At 39.5% G+C, this 24,154-nt stretch overlaps 1 protein-coding gene across 1 annotated transcript in view; it reads right to left on the reverse strand.

The window, feature by feature from the left end:
* Nucleotides 1-17,441, reverse strand: part of suclg2 (succinate-CoA ligase GDP-forming subunit beta) — a 134,174-nt gene extending 116,733 nt beyond the window's left edge. The window contains exon 1 of the mRNA XM_033627189.2: nt 17,300-17,441. Coding sequence (XP_033483080.1) covers nt 17,300-17,383 — 84 coding nt within the window. The 5' untranslated portion in view covers nt 17,384-17,441. The remainder of the gene's footprint in view (nt 1-17,299) is intronic.
* Between the last annotated feature and the right edge of the window lie 6,713 nt (nt 17,442-24,154).

A 24,154-nucleotide genomic window follows, 5' to 3' on the forward strand; every position in this document is an offset into this window, starting at 1 on the left:
TGAGGTGGATACAAACTTTTTCTTTCTTCCTCAGAAAATGGCTTTTTGTTTAAAGCCAAAACAAACGTCCTATTCTCAGTGAGATCTTAATGGTGCTTGTGATTTATATTTTGATCAAAATGTTTTTGACTCTCTGTCAAAGTGAAAACATAAACATGAAAAAACAATTATAATATTCATAACCAAAACACGTTTCCCTCTAATTGTCTTCATACAATGCAGAACTCTGTTGAGGTTAGGGTTAGGAACATGCTGTTTGGCATGATGAAGACAAGCAGCTCGCCCACCACATGTGGCCCAGTGGTAACACTGACACGTCATAGCAAGAGGGTTCTGGGTTTGAATCCACCCGCTGGCCTTCTGTATGGAGTTTGCATGTTCTCCCTGGGTCAGCATGGGTTTTCTCTAGATTCTCTAGCTACCTCCCACAATCCAAAGTCATACAAGTTAGGCTAATTGGTTAATTGGCAAGATGTGTACCCCACCTCTCGCAATGTCAGCTGGGATAGGCCCTAGACCCCCGTGACCTGGTATCAGGATAAGCGTTTCTCCAAAACAAACAGACCCCGTAAAAACACAGTTTTACAATTTAGTATTTTTGCAATGCTGTTCATTGCAGATGGACTTCTAACTCTGTTCTGGGTTACTGTAGAAACATGGCAGTGAACATAGCAATCTCCATAAATGAAGACTCCCTCCCTTTATAGTAGGGCAGTAACGGTTCTGAAATTCACGGATCAATACAATACAATATGATACAGTGGTGGCAAGGTTTGGTATGTTTTTGATACAGCAAAAAAGTACAAATGCCAGAGAAATTTCCTCAATTTTTAAATGATAAATGTATGAAAACTAACATTACTTAGGCTTTTGGGGTGTTTTTGTACAAAGCAGGAATTACAATCTGGCTGAAATGGGATGTTCAAGTCAAGGTAAAGTCAGTCATTTCTGTCTCAACACATTATACATCTTAAATGTTATATTACTTGTTGAAAATATGTGAAAAGACAGACAACTGTGTGGTACTGAATGGTGGACTTAGACTATGAAACAGTTTCTCATCATTTGTGTGTCCGGTATTTTGGTGGCCTAAAAGCCTGCTTGACGACACACTGGACCCATCCTTAACATAACCCTCCCCTACTGTATGAATACTACATTACTAGTGATATTAGAATGCATGGTGACAGTGATTCTTTTGCCCACTGCGTGTTGGTGGCAAGTTTGCTACATCCCATGAGTTCTCTGAGCTCTTTCAGTCAAATAAATACAGTCAGGTCCATAATTATTTGGACAATGATACAGTTGTCATCATTTTGGCTCTGTATACCACCACAATGGGTTTTAAATGAAACAATGAATACCTGCTTAAAGTGTAGACTCTCAGCTTTCATTTAAGGCTTTTTTCAAAAATGTAGTATGAACCATGTAGAAATTACAACCATTTCTTCACACAGTCCCCCGACTTTAAGGGCTCATAAGTATTTGGACAAATTAACATAATCATCAATTTAACAGTCAGTTTTAATACTTGGTTGCAAATCCTTTACAGTCAATGACTGCCTGAAGTGTTGGACACATAGGCATTACCAGATGCTGGGTTTCTTCCCTGGTGATGCTCTGCCAGCCCTTTACTGCAGCCGTCTGCACTTCCTGCTTGTGTTTTGGGTGTTTTGCCCTCAGTTTTGGCTTCAGGAAGAGAAACGCATGCTCAGTTGGATATTTGTACAGAGCCAAAATGATGACAACTGTATCATTGTCCAAATAATTATGGACCTGACTGTACATGAACAAACATCTCTGTTAAATGCCACAGTCGTATAAACACAAGCTAAACAAGCTGTCACTAACGTACCTTTCATTCTTTCTGGCTGAATCGTACCTGGCCCGCTGGCCTTTACTGCTCATTGTTGTGAGTGTGTGCTTTGTGAGAATATTAGCTGTTGTAAGCTGCTGAATGAGAGGCTATAGCCAGCAGCGGCTCTCATTCCCTGGTTCAGAGGTTGTGTGTGCCATAACTTGAAGTGGCTCCAAATGCCGGACCTGTAGGTTATTAGAGGATCTTCTATTTCTGGTTAGGCAATGGCGTCACTAACCATCTTGCAACGAGCTAGCTTAGCATAGTGCAAATCCCAGCTTGACTCACTGGAGCAGAATGTTTAGGTTTCGAGGCTGGAGGGGCGAGTATGTTGGCTGTTCTGTCGTTTGGGCTGCCTTGTTGAGTGCATTGCCACTAAGAACATTATATTACACAAACTTAAAGCTGTACATTTTATTTTCCAAATGTAATAGGAAACAACGAGGATTCTTATTTTCAGGTGATTATACACTAAAGAAAATATATTATACTCCATTTCTGCTGAATCCTACATACACATTAGAACTTTAAAACAATGTGACATATTCACACAATCTGACCACAAACTATGTGATGGAAAATTGTTGAGAAAAGTAGCAAAACAAACCTAAAGACAAGAACTCACAAAGGCAATAAGTAAAACTAAATTGTGTTGACACAAGTTATAAAAAGAACAAAAGGAATCTTTGGAACACTGAAATGTGCTGAATAAACTATGTCACCATACGGCCACTCTCTTCACAGAGCACTCACAGCGGCTGTGCCCTCACGCAAAGACACAGCGAGGACAGACAGTGCTATGGCAGCAGCAGCATCAGATTGCAAAATCCTTGTCGCAGCTGTACTGATCCACGAGTGGCACTGAAGGACAAAATCCTGGTATAGTCAACGCTATTCCCAAAGCACTTCTTTGGCTGGTCCATATGGTATTCAGCACAGCATCATGCAACATCAGGACTTCTCCTAAGAGGCACAAAATTGTGCAGTCTCATGTTTGGTTGAGAGCAGCATGCACAATGTCAAACTGCACTTGTTGTGAGAAGTGTCATCACAGTGAGGGGACGTCTCATCTTGGCACTTTCCAAAGTCATTTCAAGACACGCCACTACTTTGTCGTTTGCCCTTCTGTTAAACTTAAGGAGTCAATATCCTAGGGCTAATTTAAAGCAGTTGTCTTTATCACTATGAGAGACTGGAACAATGTCAAAAAGTCACCATCTGACAGACTAGTTCTGGCTCCCTTGGAAATTTATTAGAGCCATAAGCCTTAATTTACAGGGGAAGGTTACAAAGCAGGCAATCACCTTTGATCAGGCCCATAAACAGCAGCCAGTCAATGCTGCGCTGCTCGTTAATCTGTCACTCAAAAATTCAAAGAGTTGACATCGCAGGTCAAAAAACGCATTTGTTTCTTGAATGGAAGTGAAGCCAGACAGGATCCAGCCAATAGTGAGTGAAGATGTGATTCTGCCCTGGCAGTTGGTAACACTAAGGGAACATTATCTCTGAACACAGGCTATTTATCTAACTACGGACGTCTGCACTGTGGTTTCAACAATCCAGCCCACGCAATTTGAATTTGATGGCATTGCTAATGCCATAAATGCATACTTGCCAATGTTAATTTAATAGTAATTAATTATAAAAACATCTTATCAGCATAGATGGATGGATGGATGGATAGATAGATAAATTTTTTAGATAGCTTTTTCAGACTGTGTTTTCTTTGTTTAACTGACAGCATGAAAACCTAGAGTACCCAATAATGCTGGGCAGACTACTAGATAAAGAAAGCAGCAGACATGTTGGAAACACTGCTTTGATTCATGATGTGGAAGACACATGCAAAGAGGTTGCTGCTGCATGAGCCAATCAATACCATATAGGACACCTGAGCAAGAACCTCAATCACTCACCACCCCTCAGAAGTCAATAAAAGAGTAACAAATTACTTTATGGAGTATTTTTTTTCCTCCCAACGATTTATAAATTATGAATAGGCTATAGATAAAGCCATATGAAGAGCTGCATTAAGGCAGTAAAGGACAGCTGGGATTCAAAATATACCTTGAGCACTAGACACCATCCCACTCACACAGAGGCTATCATCATTAACAAGTCTCAATGGCTGGACAAAGTGCAGCTCCATTAGGGGAAACTCTCAATACGTCAATCCGGGATCGATTCCTAAGAGAGTCCATGCAAAAATAAAAAGGCTGTTGCTCTTGTACTGAGACTAAGGCCCAATTTTAAGCAGGCACAAAATAAGGAAATTGCAAAACTACACTGATGTGGCTCACATGACACTCCTTTAAGAGCAGAAAGAGAACCTTACAGAACTCCAATCATGAAGGGGTTCAAAGGGACATTTGAGATCATTTTAGGACTCTTTTAACTGTGTTCTTCTGGTGACTGTCCTTCTAATGACTACAGGGTATTCCTCTTCAATCAAAATCTGAGATGGCCTGCCCTGGTAGATTTTCTTTCTCAATTGCCTGGGAAAGAAAATGAGGAAAAAAAGCACAAGCATCACAGAAAAATAGTGCAGCAGAAAAATGAGAGAAAGACTGAACTGAAGCAGACCTTTGAGCAAACCAGATTTAGATTCTTTTCATAGTAAGGGCCGTTGAAATCGGTGAAAACAACTGGGTCTATTTTTAGACATGTTAGCTAGGGCTTTGTTTGACAATGTGTTCGTCTGTCCAGTCCACTACTTTATTCCAAACTAAAATATCTTAATAACTATTGGATGGATTGCCATTAAATTTGGTACACACTTTCACATTGCCCTCAGGATGAATTGAAAGGTGTTTAATACTTCAGTGATCCCTTGACTTTTCATCTTTGCTATCATCCGGTCAAATTTTTAATCCACCCAATACTTCAAGACCAAATAACTACAAAACTAACTCCCATCAGCCTCAGCTGTACTTTGTGTTAAAACGTTAAGACAGTGAACATAGTTAGCATTGTAGCGACTAAAAATCAGCATGTTAGCATTGTCGTTGTGAGCACATTAGCATGCAGATGTTAGCATTTAGCTCAAAGCATTGCTGTGCCCAAGTTCAGCCTCACAGAGTCAATAGCACGGTTGAGGACTCTGCTTGGAAGAGTCCTAAGAAGAAGAAGCTAGGTTAGGTTTTATTCTTCCTCTTTTTTTTTTTTTTTTTTTTTTTGAGGAGGTGCAAATGTTCAATGTAGTGTTGCAATAACTTCTCTTTTTTTTTAGCAACCACGAAACCCTGATAACAGTAACTGTGATTATTTTTTGTAAAGAGGATCAACAATGGAAGCACTTGTGCTGATAGTAGAGCTGGCACTGAGCAGTGCATTTTGTTTTAAACTGCTAACCACAGTGAGTGGACCACTGGAGCTTTCAGAGGCACTGAACATCTCATATTATACAGTGGTATCCCCAGATGTCTGCTGAGTTAAAATCCTCATTACTTGTCATGGCCAGACCTTAAGCCCTTTGAAATGACACTGCCTTATTAGTGACGACAAATGACTGCAGAGTTAATTAACCAGAATGCTCCTTAAGGGGCATTATCAAATGTTTAAGAAATTAACAGATTGCCAGTTCACCAATTCTATGTAATTGATTTGTTCCCATTCAGGTTATGAACTCGTCTCTTTTCCCCATCCATTTAGCTAACCATCCGGGAAGAATTTAAAGGGGAACTTTATAGTGTCCACTTCCATGAGCACAGTCTGAATCAGAGAGAGCAGTACTCAGAGCGACTATCAAAATCATTGCCATGCAGTCGAATGTTTTTCTGCTAATGAGGTGGCAGTTTGCTACTTCGTTGCAACTCATAAATACAGGCTGTCTTGCAATTAGACAAGCACTATGTAGTAAGCTGTGAGAGAGGCAACACACAGTAAAGGAAATGGAGGAGGCAAAGAAACAGAGTTGATGTGGATTTTCTGCATAAACAGGCCAGCGTGAATTACAGGCATATTTCCACTTAAAGCCAGCCATGTAACAAGAGCATGCCTCATGAAGCATTAGTGGGCTAATTCAGAAAGCCATTTAGTCTGGCCTCCTTTAATTACTAAAGTACTAGAGTATTGATGGCAGAAGTTCTTCTCTCTGTCCTCAGCTTTGGCACCGCCTCCAGAGATTAGGATGAGGAGTAATGGCAAAGATAGTCTGGGTGGAATACTGATAAAACCTTTGGCCACTTTGCCATTTGGTTTCCTCACGAACATAACACTACATGTTAATCGACTGCACTTACACGGTTAAGTACATTTTGGTATTCACAATCATTAGCCTTTACTTTCTGTTTAAAAGGAATACTTTGGCAACAAAATGTTTTTTTGTATATCAGTTATTCACCCTGTGTTACCTTAAATAATTAATTCATAAAGAAAACTTTGATTTTCACACATGCATCCAGTGAATGAAGTATCCGAAATGGAGAAAATTCTTGTTGAATTGGAGTAAAAAACTATATCAAAACTAGGCTTTGGTGGTACAAAGGTATGATGGTATACCAGGGTATCTAGAAATCCCGACAGACTGATTTTCAATACTGCCAAATATACAGACGCCTATCTTTCTATAAACTCGGAGACAGGTGGGTTCTCCTACGGGTGTATTGTATGTAGTTCACATCACCTGCCACCAGAGGTCAGTCTCTACTGGTGGAACAGGCAGCTGAGCTGAGAAACGACTGCCAGTGGTGGGGATAACGTTACAAGACTATTAACAGCCAGCCAGCAATGGCAGAGAGAGACAGCAGGGAAAAATAGCACATTTTCACATCTAACCAGTAAATTAGGGCTTCATTGTGGTCAAACCAGAGTTGGTGATTGTTGGAACAGTGGACTGACTAACTAGATGACTAATGAGACTAAACAAGGCAGTTTTGGTGAGTTTATATTTCTTTCTGTCAGATTTGAATTAGGGCTGCTCCCTAAAGGTCAGAGACTGAAATTATCAGTCGGAAACCCCTCAGTCGACTGAGACTAGTTCAAGTCCAGCAGTTTAGGGGTGCAACTGCCTGGAGGAGGAGAGACTGCACCATAAGGCTCTGAGATAACATTGTCTTCTCTCTTCTGCTTGTAAGTGTTGAATTTACACCTCACAGCAACTTAATACGACACAGACTCTGACTTTTGTTTGAGATCTACAGTCAGCAAAAAAATGCTGTTTCTGATCAATCGTTAGCACAGTTAGCACGTTTACTATATTAAGTGTATGCCGCTGTCCCACTTAACGCCCCACTAAGCCCATTTAACTTCACATGGAAGAAAAAAAAGACTTGCCTCAAATATTCATATTGAAAAAGCCAAATCTGATTCGACTGACATAATTCTGAGATGGGTACAGCCCTGGTTTGAATGAAGTTATTTTACATTAAATAACAAGGCATTTAAGCTACCGTTAGTCTCAGTTTGGTGAAAGAGAGAAACTTGAATTCAGAAGATGTACAGTTTTATTTCTCTGTTAACTGAGGAAAACTGACATTTTGTGAGTTTGTATTGTTTATTTACTTGCCTGAAAAAGCTATGTGAGCCAGCACAACGTATCATTTTCACTACAACCTTACTATTTAAAACACATAAACAGTCTCACACATGGACAGGTAGCGCTACTGGGCAAACCTAAAGGTAAGGTAAAGGTAAAGTTCCACTGATTGTCACACACCTGAGTGTGCGAAATTTGTTCTCCGCATTTGACCCATCCCCTGAGGAGGCGGTAAGCAGCAGCGGTGCCGCGCTCGGGAATCGTTGAACCATTGAACTCTGTTAAATGAGTTCAAATGCACACACTTGCCCAGGGACACTACTCGTGAGTGAAATTGCTTTCAATAGTAAGGATTAGCAAACATTCAAGTGTTTGGGAAGTACTGCCCATGCAACTTGATGAATGAGACTTGGATCATACTGCACGAGTTGTGTGAAATGGATTATTCATTCACCTTGAAGGAATGCAAGAAGAACAAAAAGAAAAATTCACCATATGGGATGAGTAATTGATATACAAATGATCATTTTCTGGCTGGTTATTCTTTATGCTGATACAGAAAAGTGTTTTATACTCTAGTACATTTATTCGTAATCCTCACAATGTCAGTATGTTGACCATTATGTACAAAGCAAAAGAAAAAACATGTCATGTAAGGTCGCATGTATGGTACATAAGATGTACTTTTTGCTCTCATTACTGCTACCACCCACTTGTAGCTTTCCATGTCCTTGCATCTTAAAAGCTAAGGTCGTGCCCAGGCCCCAGACAATTAGAGTATGGAGAGAAAAATGACATCTGTCTGTTAGAGAGCCGGGAATAGAACAGTAGAGCAGAGACAGAGGCGGGAGCAGTAGAGCACGGCTCCAGGATTTAGATCAGTGAGATTTGCATCATTGGCAGGTCTTTAGGCAGGGCAGGTCTAATCTCCAGCAGACAGGCTTAAGAAAGGAAAACCTGACTGTTGTGTCTCTACAGATAGGGATTTCAGTAATTAGCATAGTTAATAAGACAGGGTATATGGAGTCATATTCAAAGGTGTCAAGTCAAAGTGGAAGATAACGCAGTAATGAGGAGAAGGCAATACAAGGATATGCAACTTTGTCAAAGTTCACCCCAATATAGGCTTCATCCAAGTTCATATGCATGAACTTGATTGCCCGAATATTCCCTGGAGACACTTTTATGAATCGCTGGAACAACAATGGCAATTGATTGGCACTACAAGAGTTACTCTCTGATGTTATCGTGTGCCTTGACTGATTCATGTTAGTTCAGTCAAGACAGCAAACAAAGTTCTATGTAATATGGTTGCATCGCTTTAACATATTGATTAAAGAAACTACCTGGTCAAGGTTTTTTTCTGCATAGGGAATTATGAGGCAACCACCTATATCATTTTTCACCCCTTTTAAGCTCGCAACAAAAGGTTTATTCATGAAAAACACTTTCCTAACAAGTGTTGTACTTGGTGTATTTATGTCATTTGTATGTTTGTGGCATTATCTCAATGTGGTGGCACTATCGTAATCAACAAAGCCCATCAGGAAAGTGCCGCAAAAACTGCCAAAGAGGAAGAAAAAAACTTGTCTGTTTCGAACCACAGCTAAGCGGGTAGTCGCCCTATAACTGCCAAAAAAAGCTGATGAGGTCCCAGAGTGCACCAGGGATGACGTTTTCTGTAGATTGATGCGGAAGTTAGCATCGCCCCGGTTCCCTCATCAAAAAGCCTATGGTATTTTTCTATTGAATTTTGGACTACTGCAGAAAATAAGCTCTGTGGCAATCAAACGTTTACAATACATACATTTTTTGTTAGTAAAGTAAAACGGTAGTACTGGGCTATAGATGAACTACACCATAGGGCTGGACGATTAATCGAATTTTAATTATGATTTTGATTTTGGCTTCTCACGATCATAAAAACATTATAATTGAAGAAAAACGATTAATGCACTGCACGGCGCGGCGTGTATGTAAGTGAATGCACCTGTGTTATGTGCAGCAGCAGCAAGCGTGTGACGTGTGTGGATCAATAATATGTGGAGCAAGCGATTGAGAACATGGCAGAAAGGCAGCCTTTGGTTGAGAAGAAAGGTAGGACAACTTCAGTCATCTGTCATTGTCACGCTGTCGTGTCTGCCCCCCAAGGCAACACAAGTGGAAAAAAAAAAAGTTAATAACTACAAATTATGGCGAAAAGGTAGTTTCTTGCAACCCTAGAATTAAGATAAAAATATTCACAAACAAAAAAACACTTCTGGTTGCTGATAAGTAGTGTTTAACTTTTGATTTAACACTAAAAATTAAAACCCTCGGCACGCACTGCAGTGCAAGCAGACAGATGCGCGACTCAGAGCAGCATGTGTCACTGACACCAGACCGGTGGAAAATGTCACCAGCAGCATATTATTTTACATCAATAAAATCTATTTTATCATTATTTTGAGTCACATTGTTGGAAGAATTTAGCTGTCTGTGTTCAAGCAGGATAATAGGTCTCCATTCATTGCACGTCGGGCTTTCTATTTCCTTGTTGGAGATGGTGTTGCGTTCAAGGCCCCCCCCCCCCGAAAAAACAATCACAATCGAATCCCGTGCTATCGAACTTGGGTCAGCCCTAGTATTTATTTTTATTTATTGTTTTTATTGCTATTATTATTTTAATTTACTATTATTATTTTTATTTTTTTTACTTGTTTACTTGTTACTAATTTATTTCTGGCTGTTCTTTTAAGTTATAATTAAAGTTGAGTTTTGGTGGAGTTTGGAAATCAATGAATAATCGTGTTTATTAATCGTGATTTCAATATCAATCAAAATAATCGTGATTATTATTTTTTGCCATAATTGTCCAGCCCTACTACAACATGGCTGCATGACTTAGTGTAACATCGACACCACAACAAGGCTCTAAAGACATGTTCTGCATGATGACGTTCTGTAGTTTCATTTAGCCACTTGTTAGCAACTGCTTGTTAGCAAGAGACCTAAAAGCTCGAGTGGGGTAATAACTGATGTATTTTATGTCATAGAACAAAACATGCTATCTCTAAAGCTTGTGTTAACCACAGACCCTATTTCAGGCATCTAACATCAAATCCATTCAGAAACCCACTGACTTTGAGACTAAGGAATCGCAAGTGGTGAAATGCTAACTCATTTGCAGGTTTTAGGGATCATTCCTACGGCTCTTATTAGTCTCCTTTTCACTGCCATTCAATGTTGTTCAATGTCAATATAGTTTTATATCAAAGGCTGGCATTTACAAACATTGTTTTAAATGGTATTGCGGATTTGTGAACGCAGCTCTATGCAGTTCAGTTCATTTGGAAAGACATTCACAGATTCAAACTTCCTGGATGAATGACTTAGAAGCAAAATGTTAAAACACAAACAACACCTCTTTTCAACCGTAGTAAAGCAGACAATGAGCCACACATACTAATTTCCATCAAAACGAGCCGTCCTCCAAGCTGGACAAATAACGTTGCACTCTATGTGCAGCCTGCTTGTGAGAAGCCAACAACACTGAAAAACAGAAAGCCTACTACAAAAGAATTTCAATAAATTTATTCTGATACAGTGTAGAGTGCCCAAAATCACTTCACACATCAATGATCTCCTGTTAATTTTGCTAAAACATCTAATGCAAAAATATGTCCTTTTGCTTAATTTGGGGGAATTTTTCACTCTTATACAGTGTTGTGCCCCCAGAATCACCTAAAATACAGTGCTCATAAAAAGGCGTTTGATTGAGCCAGCTGAAGCCACGGTACACACGCACATGTGTGCACATGATCAGGATGACACCAACTCCGCCCCATTCTGAGCCAGGAAAAACCCTGTGGTCAAATTTTGACATCCGGCCAAAGCGTCTGGGGCTGTATCAGTAAAGTACAACTGCCAGCTGCGTGGAGACAATTTACTGCTTTTAGGGTAGCTTCTTTATTGGTGTCTTTATTGCCCCTGGCAGCAACCACGTTGCTCTGTAACACAGTGTGTACACTCACACTTTCGCCCTGCCATCACTGTTTTTAGAGCACAAAAACCATCCAATCATGCTGCAGTGATGAGAGCAGCTCAGGTCTTCACATCTTAAAAAAATCACTTCATAGGGAGTGGCCCCAGGCAAACTAAATTATGAAATCCAAATCACACTTACAATATGTTTGAAGGTCTAATTTCAAAGATGATGGATAAGCGACTATGGCAGTTGAACATAATCTTCAACATACTGCACTTTTAATGAATTACAGCTGTCAGCAATCACTGACATTGTTTTCTCAACTAATTTTCAGCATCACTCCCACTTCTCCCTCATTATCTACACTGGAACAACAGCAGAAGTTAAGCTAATAGGAGTGCATTCACTCATTGCATTCCCCATTTCAGAGGCTGCCAACATTTCCTAATGACTGCAGCCCTTCTAAATTATTGAAAAAGCCTAAGCACCTCACCAGCTACAGAAATGGCTATTAACCTTGGTGAAGCGATATTCAAATCCAGTTAGAGCTAACTTCGTCCTCCAGTATTCCTTGCGGGGAGGAAATGTAAATGTGTTCTTGCTGAGACAGATGGGGAAGCCGCCCGTCGTTTGAAGTTCCAGCAAAAGAAGTCGTTGCAAGCAGAGGGCTCTCCACCCCCCTCCGTAAAATATTCAGGACCGAGTCTCATTGAGCCACCTCTCTTCCCAGTGTTCCCTTCAAACCATGCTGGGCTTCGACACTGTTGGGTTATTGCTAAGCAGGAACACCTTACAAAAAATAAAAACTTAGCAAACGTTTACAAATTCACCACTGTGCAGCGACAGTGAAAAACAGCCTGAGGATTATCTCGCTGTGCAGACAAGAATTCAGGAGATTTGATTTATGAGAGAGAGAGAGAGTGAGAGTGAGAGAGCAGGAGTGAAAAAAAAACACAACATCCCACTCCCCCTTTAAGTGCACCCTGGAGCCTAACCAGCTGAATATTGTGATGTCCTTTGCATTGTTGTTGACAAATCATCGCAAATTGAATTCCTCAGCTTAGCTGACATACTGTCAAGGCTGATTCTATTGTAGAGATACCTGGCTGTCAATCAGTTCAGGCTCTGATACTGCGCTACAGACCAGAGAGAATCCCTGATCATTACTCTTATCACCCAGCCAAAGAGAGAGACACAGAGGGAGAAGTAAAAGAAATGTAAGAGAAGCAGGTACAAAAGCCAGTGGATGTAAGATTAGAAGTTTTGTAAGAGTTTACTTTAAAGGCCCAGACACACCAGACAGACTCTCTGCCCTTGGTTAATGTTGGACCATCAGTAAACTTCTGTTGTCCTGGTCTTTGCTGTGGGTCTCGTACCATTGGCGCTCATCTACCCCCATCGGCTTTTTTTCAGCCAATTCAGCATGTCAAATCAGTGGTGGAGACAGCGGAGTCTGTTGGTGAATGAAATCATTCTGATTAGCAGTTTAGCCTCTGGGCGAGAACAGAGAAAAGGAAGCGAGGAAAGTAAACAAAGAGCTAAAGTAAAGAGGGAGTTAGACCAAAACAAGCTTGTTACATAAGGTAAGATTATTTTTCTTTAGCCATCAAGTTCTTTAGCAGAGACATTTCCTGATGGTTTGTGCTACTGTTCACTGGCACACAGTACATATGTTTTGTTCTTTCAGTATTAGATTGCGTTGTTAATGTGCTAACTGCCTGACTAGCAACATGATGGTTTTCCAGTTTCCCTTTTTGAATGACGATTACAGACTGCTGCCATCTGCTGATGTGAAGAGTTATTTCTTCACACACAGGTGCAGAACGTACATGCTGGTTTTACATCTGCAACAGTCTTTGTAGTGTGTTCATTTTTGGCAAAGACACAGGCAACATGAAGCAAGGCAAAAGTCAATTTTTGTCACCACTAGCTCTTTAATGTTGGTTTGGTGTGTCTGGGCCTTAGGGGCATGCCAATGTATACAACACTGATTAAAACAATACATTCTGGAAACACGAGCCTTCAAGATTGTTGCAGATTTCATGTCTTGCATGTAAGAGGCTAATGAATGAACACTAGGGGTGGGGGAAAAAGATTACTACAGCACAGTATGACTATATGTTTGTGTGTCAATATCGAATCGTCACACAGTGCTGAGTATCGATTTTTTTTATTATACATATTATTAATATTACAAATACAAATTAAACGTTAGATAGCACTTTATTAATATAATCAGTTGCTTTTTCAGTCCACTACATTCATTTTCATAAGATAATACAGATGCTGGCAAAGTTTGCATTTGGGGACATTATTTGCAGTTGAAAACAGGTAATAAACCGCAATATATCACAATATTCAGCATATCCCAACATGTTTAAAGCCTTTACAATATTGTATCGTGACTAAAATATCGTGATAATATAGTATCATGGAGTCTCAGGTGATTTCCACCCCTAATGAACAATGTACAGAGTAGCCTACGAAGAGAAAGCAAAGTTGGGAAATACATCTAAAACATCCAAAAGGGTGATTCAACAATAGTGTTAGGATGATAATAAGTATTTGTTATTATATACTTAAGCTATAATACATTATTTCTGTTTAAATGTGACAGTTTGTTAATTTGCATTGGATAAAGTTAATTTCTAATGTGGGCTCTTAATGAGTGTGTAAGAGCTTGAATATTTTGACTGAATCAGCATAACCCCTGAACTTCTACATTAGGGCTGGACAATATATCAACATGATATTAATATCATAATATGAGACTAGATATCATCCTATACTTTGGATATTATAATATGGCATAAGTGTTGTCTTTTCCTGGTTTCAAAGGCTGCATTACAGTAAAGTGATGTTATTTTCTGAACTTACCAGACTGTAGTAGTTGTTCTAGTTAGTAAGGCTACATTCCAGCTGTATACATTTTTGCATCAAACTTATCCAGAGTAAAGGCGAACTAAAAATAAATGTCATTACAGAAGGCAAATGAAAACACTGCTTACTGGACACATCTCTTTAGCTAAATGGAATATGACTGCATTGGTTATTTCAGTCTATCTTTGAAAGTTGGATGGATATGTATCCGCTGCTGTAATTTTTTTTACGATGGTCATAGCACGGTGACGCGCTGTACAGTGACACGCTGTGTGGAGCGTCACTAGATGTCTGAATTGACGGTGGACAGGGAGGATAATTCAGTGAGGTAACGCTTACTATGATATTCTTCATGGCCTTCATGCATCCATCCTACTGCAGATTGTGGCTTTTTCTTTTTACCTCAGCAACCTAATTGGGTCACCCCTTGCCTTGAGAGCAGCTTTCACTGTCATATACATTCTGAACAGCACTTTGAAAGTGTCAGTATTGGGTCATTCTTCAGGAGGAAATTTCCACAGTTGTTTGAAGTGACCTAGAGAGAAATCTGCTACACATTCTGTCAAGGTTGTACCTATTTTTTTTAAGCGCTAAGTGCCAAAACCCTGCCAAAGTTTGTCCTTATATTAAAATCAGTAGAAATTCAAGACAGCTTAAATTAGCCTGGCCCCTAACCACTAAAACCCTTTAGGTAAGTTTCATTTTATCTCCACTGTCATGTTTGTAAATCTCTTTTTCTTGTTTTTTGTTGCTGTTGTTCTGATAAAAACATGAGCAACTGGAGGTCAATAACTACAATTCTGGGAAGCTCCTAGAACCATTTGTCATTATTTTTTAGATATTTTAAAACCGGATGAATAAATAATCGGAATCATTGATAAATTTATTAACAATGAAAATAATCATAGGAGCTCTAGGCTGCATCCTGATGACCATGTTGACTCTAGCCTTATTGCCAGAGATATCCCATGCTAATCTGTGGAAACAGGATGAAGAAACCAATGTAAACTATTGTACTCCAGGCACACTGGCTGTCAGAAACACCCACACGTTTCAAATCTTGCTTAAAACTCCATCAGTACCAAAATCTATCAAAGCGAGACAGCAAAAACCAGACATGAAAAAATAAATGACATGAGACTGAACTGTGCTGCTTACAATATGCCAAACAGGGTGTGCCTACGTGCCTGGACCAGTGTTTACAGTATCAACAGGTTCCTGCTTTGTCCTTTCAGTAAGGACATCTGCACTACTGTTACAAACACTTTTACAGACACACTTCCAATAAAGACCAGATCTCTGATGCTGACTGAGAAGAAAAATATAAAACTGCTTGTAGCAAAACATGCTGATATATTTATCTGCTTCTCCTCAAGTTTTGTATTACGAAAACCCAACTCTGCTTTCTTCTTTGTAAGGGTGCATTTCATGGTAAGTCAATACAAGACAGAGGGCTCAACTACTGTTCCCTTTTTGTGGCTGTGGCAGCAATCATAAGGTCCATCGTTTTGTTTGCAAAACAGATGACAATGTAAGTGTTATCATTTGCCATTGTGAACGTAGTCGACCCTAATAGGATAAATTCCGCGAGCTGTTGTTCACAAACAGTCATTGGAGGATCAAAGTGCTAGAGTTAACCCTTTTACTGCAGTCTTATCTGAAACTGGGCTGCAGTCGGTAACTTTGAGCTATGTCCTTTATGACTAAGGTGTGAACATGTAAGTATAGTAATGAGCATAGAGTAATTATTATTATAGTAATAACAGTAATAGTTATTCTTGCACTATTTTTACATTTCAATTCAATGATCGTGCATTTGTTCTACCAAAATTAGTACAGCTATTACAGTGACAGCTCTTTGTAGTAGTCCTGGTGGCTAGACTATAATTTCACTACTGTGTCTGTTTTTATTCTTATGTTTTAATTCATTATTTCTGTGTGCATCAGTGTTTTGTATGTGACGAATAAGCTAATGTATGCCCAAATTTCCCTTGTAATTAATAATCTATCTATCTATCTATCTATCTATCTATCTAGTATACAAACTGTAAATCAGGCACGTCCAAAGTCCAGCCTGGGGGTTAATCGTGGCCCATGGACTGATCTTTAACGGCCCTCGGCTTGACTAAACAAATATACTATATGTTGCTCCTGACCAGTAAGCAAGTAAGCAAACAACAAGCAAGATCACCTTACATTTATTGCCTTCACCTCACAATGGCAGGATTATCAAACAGTTCGGAGACATGCATCAAGTAGGAACTAAGCAGGCGGACCTCATGTGTTTTCATAAACACAGTAATCAAGCAAATAAACGATTACCTAACAGCAGACCTTTCCTGCTAGGTAGCAGACATGGCCACAGCAAAGAAGCGTAAAGCCGACAGTGAGGATCACCACATTTAGGAACAGTGGAAAGTTGAATTAACCTTCACTGAAAGATGAAACAGTTGCCTTTGTCCAATTTGTTTGTGAGGTTGGTTTTTTTTTTGTTTTTTTTAAACAGCCCATCTGATGCAAGAAGCAGATGGTCCCCAGGTATTTTCCACATGATCTAATCTGGCCCCCAATTCAAAATAGTCTGGACTCCCCTGCTATAGAAGTAGCTGAAGTAAACAAATAAAATATGTTCAGACTGGAAGACAAAAAAAGACTTAAACCTCACAATCTTTTTAAAGTACTTATGAGCTATACCCAAACACACACAAACACAGTGCTAAACACACATGACAGGTTAACATCAAGGGTGAGTAAGGGTAACTAGCTACTATGCATTTTGTAACAGACATTGATGAAGAGTTTAGTGAAGTTTTCCTCAGAAAAGCTGCTGTCGAATAACAGTTCAATGTTCAAGAAAATAAGTCATTACGTGACCCGCATGATAATAACTATTACAGCACCATAGGTCGCTATAAGTGAAGAGCCTCGTCACAGCACCTGTGGACTGTCTCACTGTTCAACTTTGAACTGTCAAACCTCTATGTGCTCAGACATGCTAACCTGTTAGCCACTTAGCTCCACTATCAGCTCCCTGAGACGGTGACAACGCACGTGCAGCAGCAGGACCGACCCGAGGAGGGGTAAACCGCATGCTCGGTAACGTAAACTGTAACAGTACCTTGAGTTTGTCCAGAAGTATGTGCTTTGAGGTTGCTGTCCTCAGTCCTCTTGCTGCAGCCTGAGATGCCATGGATGCCGCCATGTTGACACGGAAGACCAAAGAGAGATGACGTCAGGAGCATGTGTGAGTTAACACAGAGCCGTTCATAGGTCAACAGGCAGATATGGGCGGTGCTTGAAGGAAAGGCACGCACATGCACCGGTACCAAAGTTCAGTGAGCATGTTTAAGGTTACGTATGTGTACACAGTTAAAGGGCAACTTCACCAATTTTCAGAATTCATAGAGTTTATTCCTATGGCCTAAGACAGTCCAAAAATATTAGTAAATATGAACAACTCAAATTTGTGATGTCCTCGGGCAGGGTTGTCCACACATTTTTGAATGGGGGCCAGATTATACAATGTAAAAATACCTTATGGGCAGCTGCTTAAAAACAAACACACAAGCAAATTAGACAAACAAAACTGTTTTGACTTTCTGTGAAAATGTATTGGACTTTCCACAAATCCTGAAAGCGACTGTCCTCACTGTCAAGTTCACGCTTCTTTGCTGTGGCCATGTCTGCTACCTAACAGGAAAGGTCTGCTGTTAGGTAACTGTTTGCTTGTTTATTGTGTTTATGAAAATGATTACTAATTAGTTTCACCTGCATAGTTCCTACTTGATGCATGTCTACAAACTGTATTATAGTCCTACCACTCATGCTTGATTAACCAATGTTGTGTGGCAAGCCATGTATGATATATTTTGACACAATCAGCCCCATGGCCAGACATTGGAAATGCCTGTCCTCGGGTATAAAGTCTGGAGCTGCTCCATAGACAATGAATTGGGAAAGGCGTTATAGATGACACTGAGAGCACACAGGTATGTTCTGAGTAAAGACCAAATCACAGTGTTTATTTACAATAACTTACTGGTAGAAAATCCTTGCGTCATGTGCATGAAATTTGGGCATACACTCAGTGCATTTACATGAAATTAAAGAAAATCAATTTATTGTGTTAGTCCAACTAAAACCAGACTTTTAAAATACATGTAAACATGTTACTCTGACTGAAATCATACTGAATTGAATTTCTCAGTGTTGGACTAACACACCCAGGTAATGCGATTGGGAGTCGAATTATTCCTACATGTTCAAACCCAGGGTGGGGGAGCCCTTTTGTGCAGAGTTTGCATGTTCTCCCTGTGTCAGCGTGGGTTTTGTTTGGGTACTCTGGCTTCCTCCCACAGTCCAAAGACATGTAGGTTAATTGGTGACTCTAAATTTGCCGTAGCTGTGAATGTGAGCATGAATGGTTGTCTGGCTCTAGAGTCTGGTGACCTGTCCAGGGTGTACCCCAACTCTCACCCAATGGCAGCAGGGATAACCCCCCCACCCCACCCCGTGACTCTCAACAGGATAATTGGTTACAGAAAATGAATGAATGAATGAATGAATGAATGAATGAATGAGTGTGTACAGTCAATCAGACCCAAACTGGCCAAGGTCTTCGGCGCATGTGCCACAGTGTCCGCCCCAGGCTTTGACCCGGAAGTCAAAAGCATTAAGTGTGTAACAGAAGAAGAAGCTGGTAACAACATGGCGAAATCAATATCCAGAGCCATGCATTTTTGGATGGACAAAATGTACAGAGCTGTACAGTTGTCCACAATAGTACCAGTTTGCATCTAGCTAACCATAGCTAATTTGTTGTCAGTTGGTTGCTCTGCGACGTACAGTAATGGGTCAGCTGGAAAAAGGTCCAATACTAACCAGCTTCAAGGGGGCACATCGCAACCTATTGTAATGGAGTCGGACATACTTCGGTCATACTTCCCCTCCCATGTTTGTATACTGGGACAAGGACAGTCATTTAATTACATGGTATAGTCAAGCTATAACCATAGCTCGACTTAAATGTGTATGTAAATGTGCTGACTGCCTCAATTAGTTTTTAGCCACCTGAAAAAGGCCTACCAAAAAACCACCACCACTTTACCTTGCTCTCAGACAGCTTTTTCTGACAGGGAATTGGAGCTGTAATATCAAAGCCACCAGACTCTACTAACAAAAAGAGTAATTTAACCTTAGCAGAACAGTGGGAGTTGCTGTCTGTCAGTTAGTGTGTGAGGTAAAGCACAGCAAATATCAAAATACAGCATATTCTCCCCTTTTTTTTTTTCTTTTTTTTTTTTTTTTTGTTTAGGTGGCTTAGATACATTTGCTGCAGCCCTGTCCACAGCAGTACATTGTTTAGCTTCTGTGCCAGAAGATTTGGTTTATCAAAGATGATAGCAAAGCAAAACAGTATAAAATAAGCACAGCAGAAACAAGAGATAAGTCAAACCAGTGTTAATCATTAAAGTTAGAACAGAAAATGACAACAGATATTAACAAGTTTGCCAATTTTACATATCTCTGTAATTGAAATCAAGTGTTGTCTGCCCAGAAGTAATTGTTTTTAGTGCAATGTTAAAGTGATTCAGTCTATATGGAAACATTTTCTGTTTCAGAACTGAGAACACTAAAATAGAATAAAGCTCATTTGGGTATAGAAGAGAAAACAAACATTTTGTGGGTCCATATAATCAGGCTCATATTCACTGTCTACAGAGCAGCTCCAGACTGTGTGCTCTATGACATCACAAGTTTGAGACTCTCTGCTCTGGTTTCTGGCTTTGAGAGAGAGCAACTCATGTCCACAAATATTGACTGAACTTCCCCAGGCCATGGAAGTAAACTGGGATTCTTAATTTAGGCAAAGTTTTAAATTCAAATTAAGAAAAAATATTGTCTAAAATCCAGGCTGCAATACAATGACAAAAACCCACAAAAATGCTTCTCAAATCTGAAAATGTTATCACAATATGGTCAACATCTGCATTTCTGTTCGCAACTACAAAGTTCATATCAGTCTTTGAATGTAACATTTTTATTTGTTCATATTTAATGAGAAACAGCATTTTAATTTTCACCCAATTTTTTTTTAAAAAAGCGTCCTCTCCTATAGGTTGTGCAGTAGGACATCAAGGTCATGTATGTTTTATGGATCTGAGGCAAAGAAAAAAGTAAAAAAAATTCTGAATGTTTTAGACCAAATGCACAAATTTAAAATGAAGGAATGTTATATTGTACACAATAAATATATTCCTGGCATTGTGGAGAAGACTTTTCAAACAGGGTGATGTATGTTAAATTAATAAAGAAAATGTCTGCGTGTGCGCAAGATGACATTTTGCTTATAGAAAATGACATTTGAATAACAAACAACATTGTCTTCCTCCAGGAACAGTCTCCTGACAATGGCTACAATAGAAATGTCTATTTTCAGCTGAAGGTCAAAAATAAAAAGACAGAAAAAAAATGAAAAGTGCTCTGAAGTTTGGAGTCAGAGGACAAACTGAATTACATCAAATAAAAGATTTATAATTGAAGTGAATTACAGAATTATCATAGAATCATAAATGGTGCATAATTTGCCGACTGAGATGAAGTGGTGAATATATAATATCTTTGTATACTTTGGTTAGGTTTGTTTACATTCATGTCAGGATGTGTTTATATTTGAATACCAATGTTCTTTTGGGATTTTGTATTAATAGGTTTTCTGCATATGTTTAAACATTCATAAAACCAAAATGTTTATTTTTTACCTAAGTAGATGTGCTGTTAGACGTTTGTGGATATACATGTAATAACTTTGATTTGTTGCAGATGAAAATTTCTGAATAAATTCATGAGGGATGGGTAAAGTTTTGTGTACATTATGCACACATTTATATTCATTTGTTTAGATTTATGGCAAAATACTAAACACTGAAATTATTCAGCAGTACTGAAAAATCTGACGTTCACGCAGTCCAGTGGAAGTTTCTGATTTTATACGTCTACAATTCAAGCTGTACTTTAAGGAAATGAACAATATGCCGTTGTGCTGTTAGCTGTACGTGGGTATAGGAATTTTGGTGTTCTGCTGATTTCAATCCGGAGAGACAAAAGTATGAAGTAAAGATAATATTTAATACGGAATATGAGTGTACAGATTAACAGAAGATTTGTGCTGATTAAGATTTAACAGAAGACTTTGCACTTGGAAACAAGAGGGAGATATTTTGTGATCAAGGGACATCTGAGTGGCAGAAAGATAAATCCCCCATGGAGTCCAGACACTGGTGGTGGTGGTGGTGGCTGATGAGTCTGAGGCTGCTGAGGCATATGTGACTGATGAATCCATAAAGACTACGTAATGATGGGGAGGTGGAGGGTGCACATGACAGCAGTAAGAAAGAAGTACGGCAGAGGGAGAACCATATTTAAAATGAGGAGCAGCAAGATGATAGGCTGACAGAGAAAGTGTGTCACTATGCTATTGGTTGATTGTGAATCAGGTGATGACTCAGTTGACCTACCTAGACAATAACACCTTCAGATAGTGAGTGAGCATGCGTGCAAGGAGTGAATGACAGGGTGAGAAAGATTGTCTTCCTGACTGAACATTCGCTAGAGCTTCATTAGCATGTCTAAATAACCCTACGTGAAACAAAACAATAGTTATTAATTTATTATTTTAACAACTGATTCCTTCATTTAAAGGTACATCATGCAGGACTGCCAGTTACTGCTTGTTAACATGCTCACCAGCAAAAGCCAAAGTGAAGCCACACCAGATTCACTCTTGTTTGGCTTTTTGCCTCACTGAATTTACCTTTTTTCAGCACTGTGTCTCTTGGATGCCTGCTGCTCACAGTCTGCCACCTGGTTGCTACCTTTTTATAAAGCCCCGACCTCACCTGAGCACTGTGGGGGTACACACCCATTAACGTCCTGAACTCAGAGGATAAGAAGAAAATAAGAAAATACAGGCAAGGGGCAGAGTCCGTGCAGAAAAATACACTAGCACTCACCAGTGGGTCATAAGAGAGGATTGAGAGGGATAATGAGTCTATACATTGTTTCTACAAAAATCAGTCTGTGAATTCTGCACTGATTGAAAAATGTGTTTGTTTCTTATCAAGGTGTTTCTAAATTGGTAAAATCAACCCTTTAAGTTGTTTTAATAGCCATTTAACTCTGTAAATTAGTCACAATACATCTTTATATTTGTCAGGAGGATAGACTTAAATAATCAAGTTGTTCGTTTTAAGCATGTGCCAGACACAAGCTGAGTACAAACTATAAGGTCCAACATTGATTTTGAGTGTCTGAGCCGCTCCAGCTCCATCCAGTGTGTGACCTTGTGAGTGGGACAAACAATCACTGTGCTCAGCTGAGAGGTATTGGTAGGGAGTCGAGTTAGAGAGCGTGGGATGTGTGAGCTGATCTTGTCTGAATAGCTAAATAGCCCACTCACACAGCCCTCCAGAGCCCTCATTACATGCCGCATCTTGAAAGGGCAGAGAGGGCAAACCGATCATAAAGAGCAGTGATTATGACAGAGGAAGAGAGAGAGGGATGAGATACTCACTTAGAAACCATCAGTGTCAGCAGGCTAGAGAGGACAAGACAGAGGGGAGGAGACGATGACGAACGGCTACAACCAAAAGATCTTTTTCGAAGCCCTGTTACGGTCAGAGAAACTAAATCTACATTGTCAAACCTTGACAAACTTTAAAAATGTGCAAATGTAAACCACTCTAACGTCAGCTGGGAGGGAAGTTCTCTCATGTTTATTTGATGTTTTGCTCTTAACCCCCTTCTTTTGGGTGAGAGCCTTCGATAGGCAGTGATCCATATTCCACACAGTGAGATATTCTTTGACGGTTAAGAGCACAAATGAAGTGAAAAGTGCTGCACTGGCATGATATTTCAGTATGTCAACAAATCCTCCCGCATGCATAAAACGCCCGGCCTGTCTCTTTGTGTCAGTGAAGAGTGGCGCTCAACTTAAGTCTAAAAATTCACTAAGAGCCAAAGACAAGCAGAATGACTAAAAGATGATTCACTTGAACATTTTCAGGCTTATGTTTCGTTTTTTCCCTTTGTCTCACGAGGGACATTTTCTCCTCTCAAGGGAATTGATATTCAGATGGGGCCGTCAGAATATCAATGGCCCTTACTAATGCAATTCAACTTTTCTCATTTGAGATGTTGTCCTGTCTCGCAGAACAAAAACTGTGTTTTTGTCTGCAGGGATGGCAATCATGTCATTATTCTCCCAGAATACAAAGCAACTAGTGCTGCTTTTTCTTGTTTACTAACCGTGTTAAATGTGCAACACATTTGGGATTTCAATGGGCACTTCACATAGAGAGCTAATATCTCATGCATCTTGATATTATCTCATCCAAAAGTCATAATCGCTGCTACAGATTAGGTATGAAAACAAGAAATCAGCAAGATCATAATACATAGCAAACCACACCACTGGAAAATCAGGGTATTTAGCTCCTCTACTTTGCCTTAAGAGTTTACTTAAAACAGAAATCAAATCATAGAAGCCAACACACTAAACATGTGACTTAAATCTTAAAGTAATAGGTATAGGTATCAAGCCATTGCCATAAATCAGCTGTGATACAGTTAAGTTTAAATTCAGATGCTAGCTCATGGCTCATGTGCGACTGACATTTTTATGGCACTGAACAAAGCTTAATTGACAACTCAATACTGAACATGTTTTGCTACCATGCATTATAAATGAATGTCTGTGATTCAGGTGAGTGATTCATTAGTAGATGTGAAAAAATGCTGCAGATTTAAAACCATTCATACAGAGAAACAAGCATTTCATTCACAACTACCATGCCATAAAGAATCTAAAGGAAAAACTAAGGCATGCAATTCAAATAATATATGCAGTAAAATATTTAGGTTGTTAGTTATAATGCATAATACAAGAGACTAAGACTGAAGCTGAGAAGACAAA

This window comes from Epinephelus lanceolatus, chromosome 1 (genome assembly GCF_041903045.1).
Source record: "Epinephelus lanceolatus isolate andai-2023 chromosome 1, ASM4190304v1, whole genome shotgun sequence".
In the NCBI taxonomy this organism is placed as follows: domain Eukaryota; kingdom Metazoa; phylum Chordata; class Actinopteri; order Perciformes; family Serranidae; genus Epinephelus; species Epinephelus lanceolatus.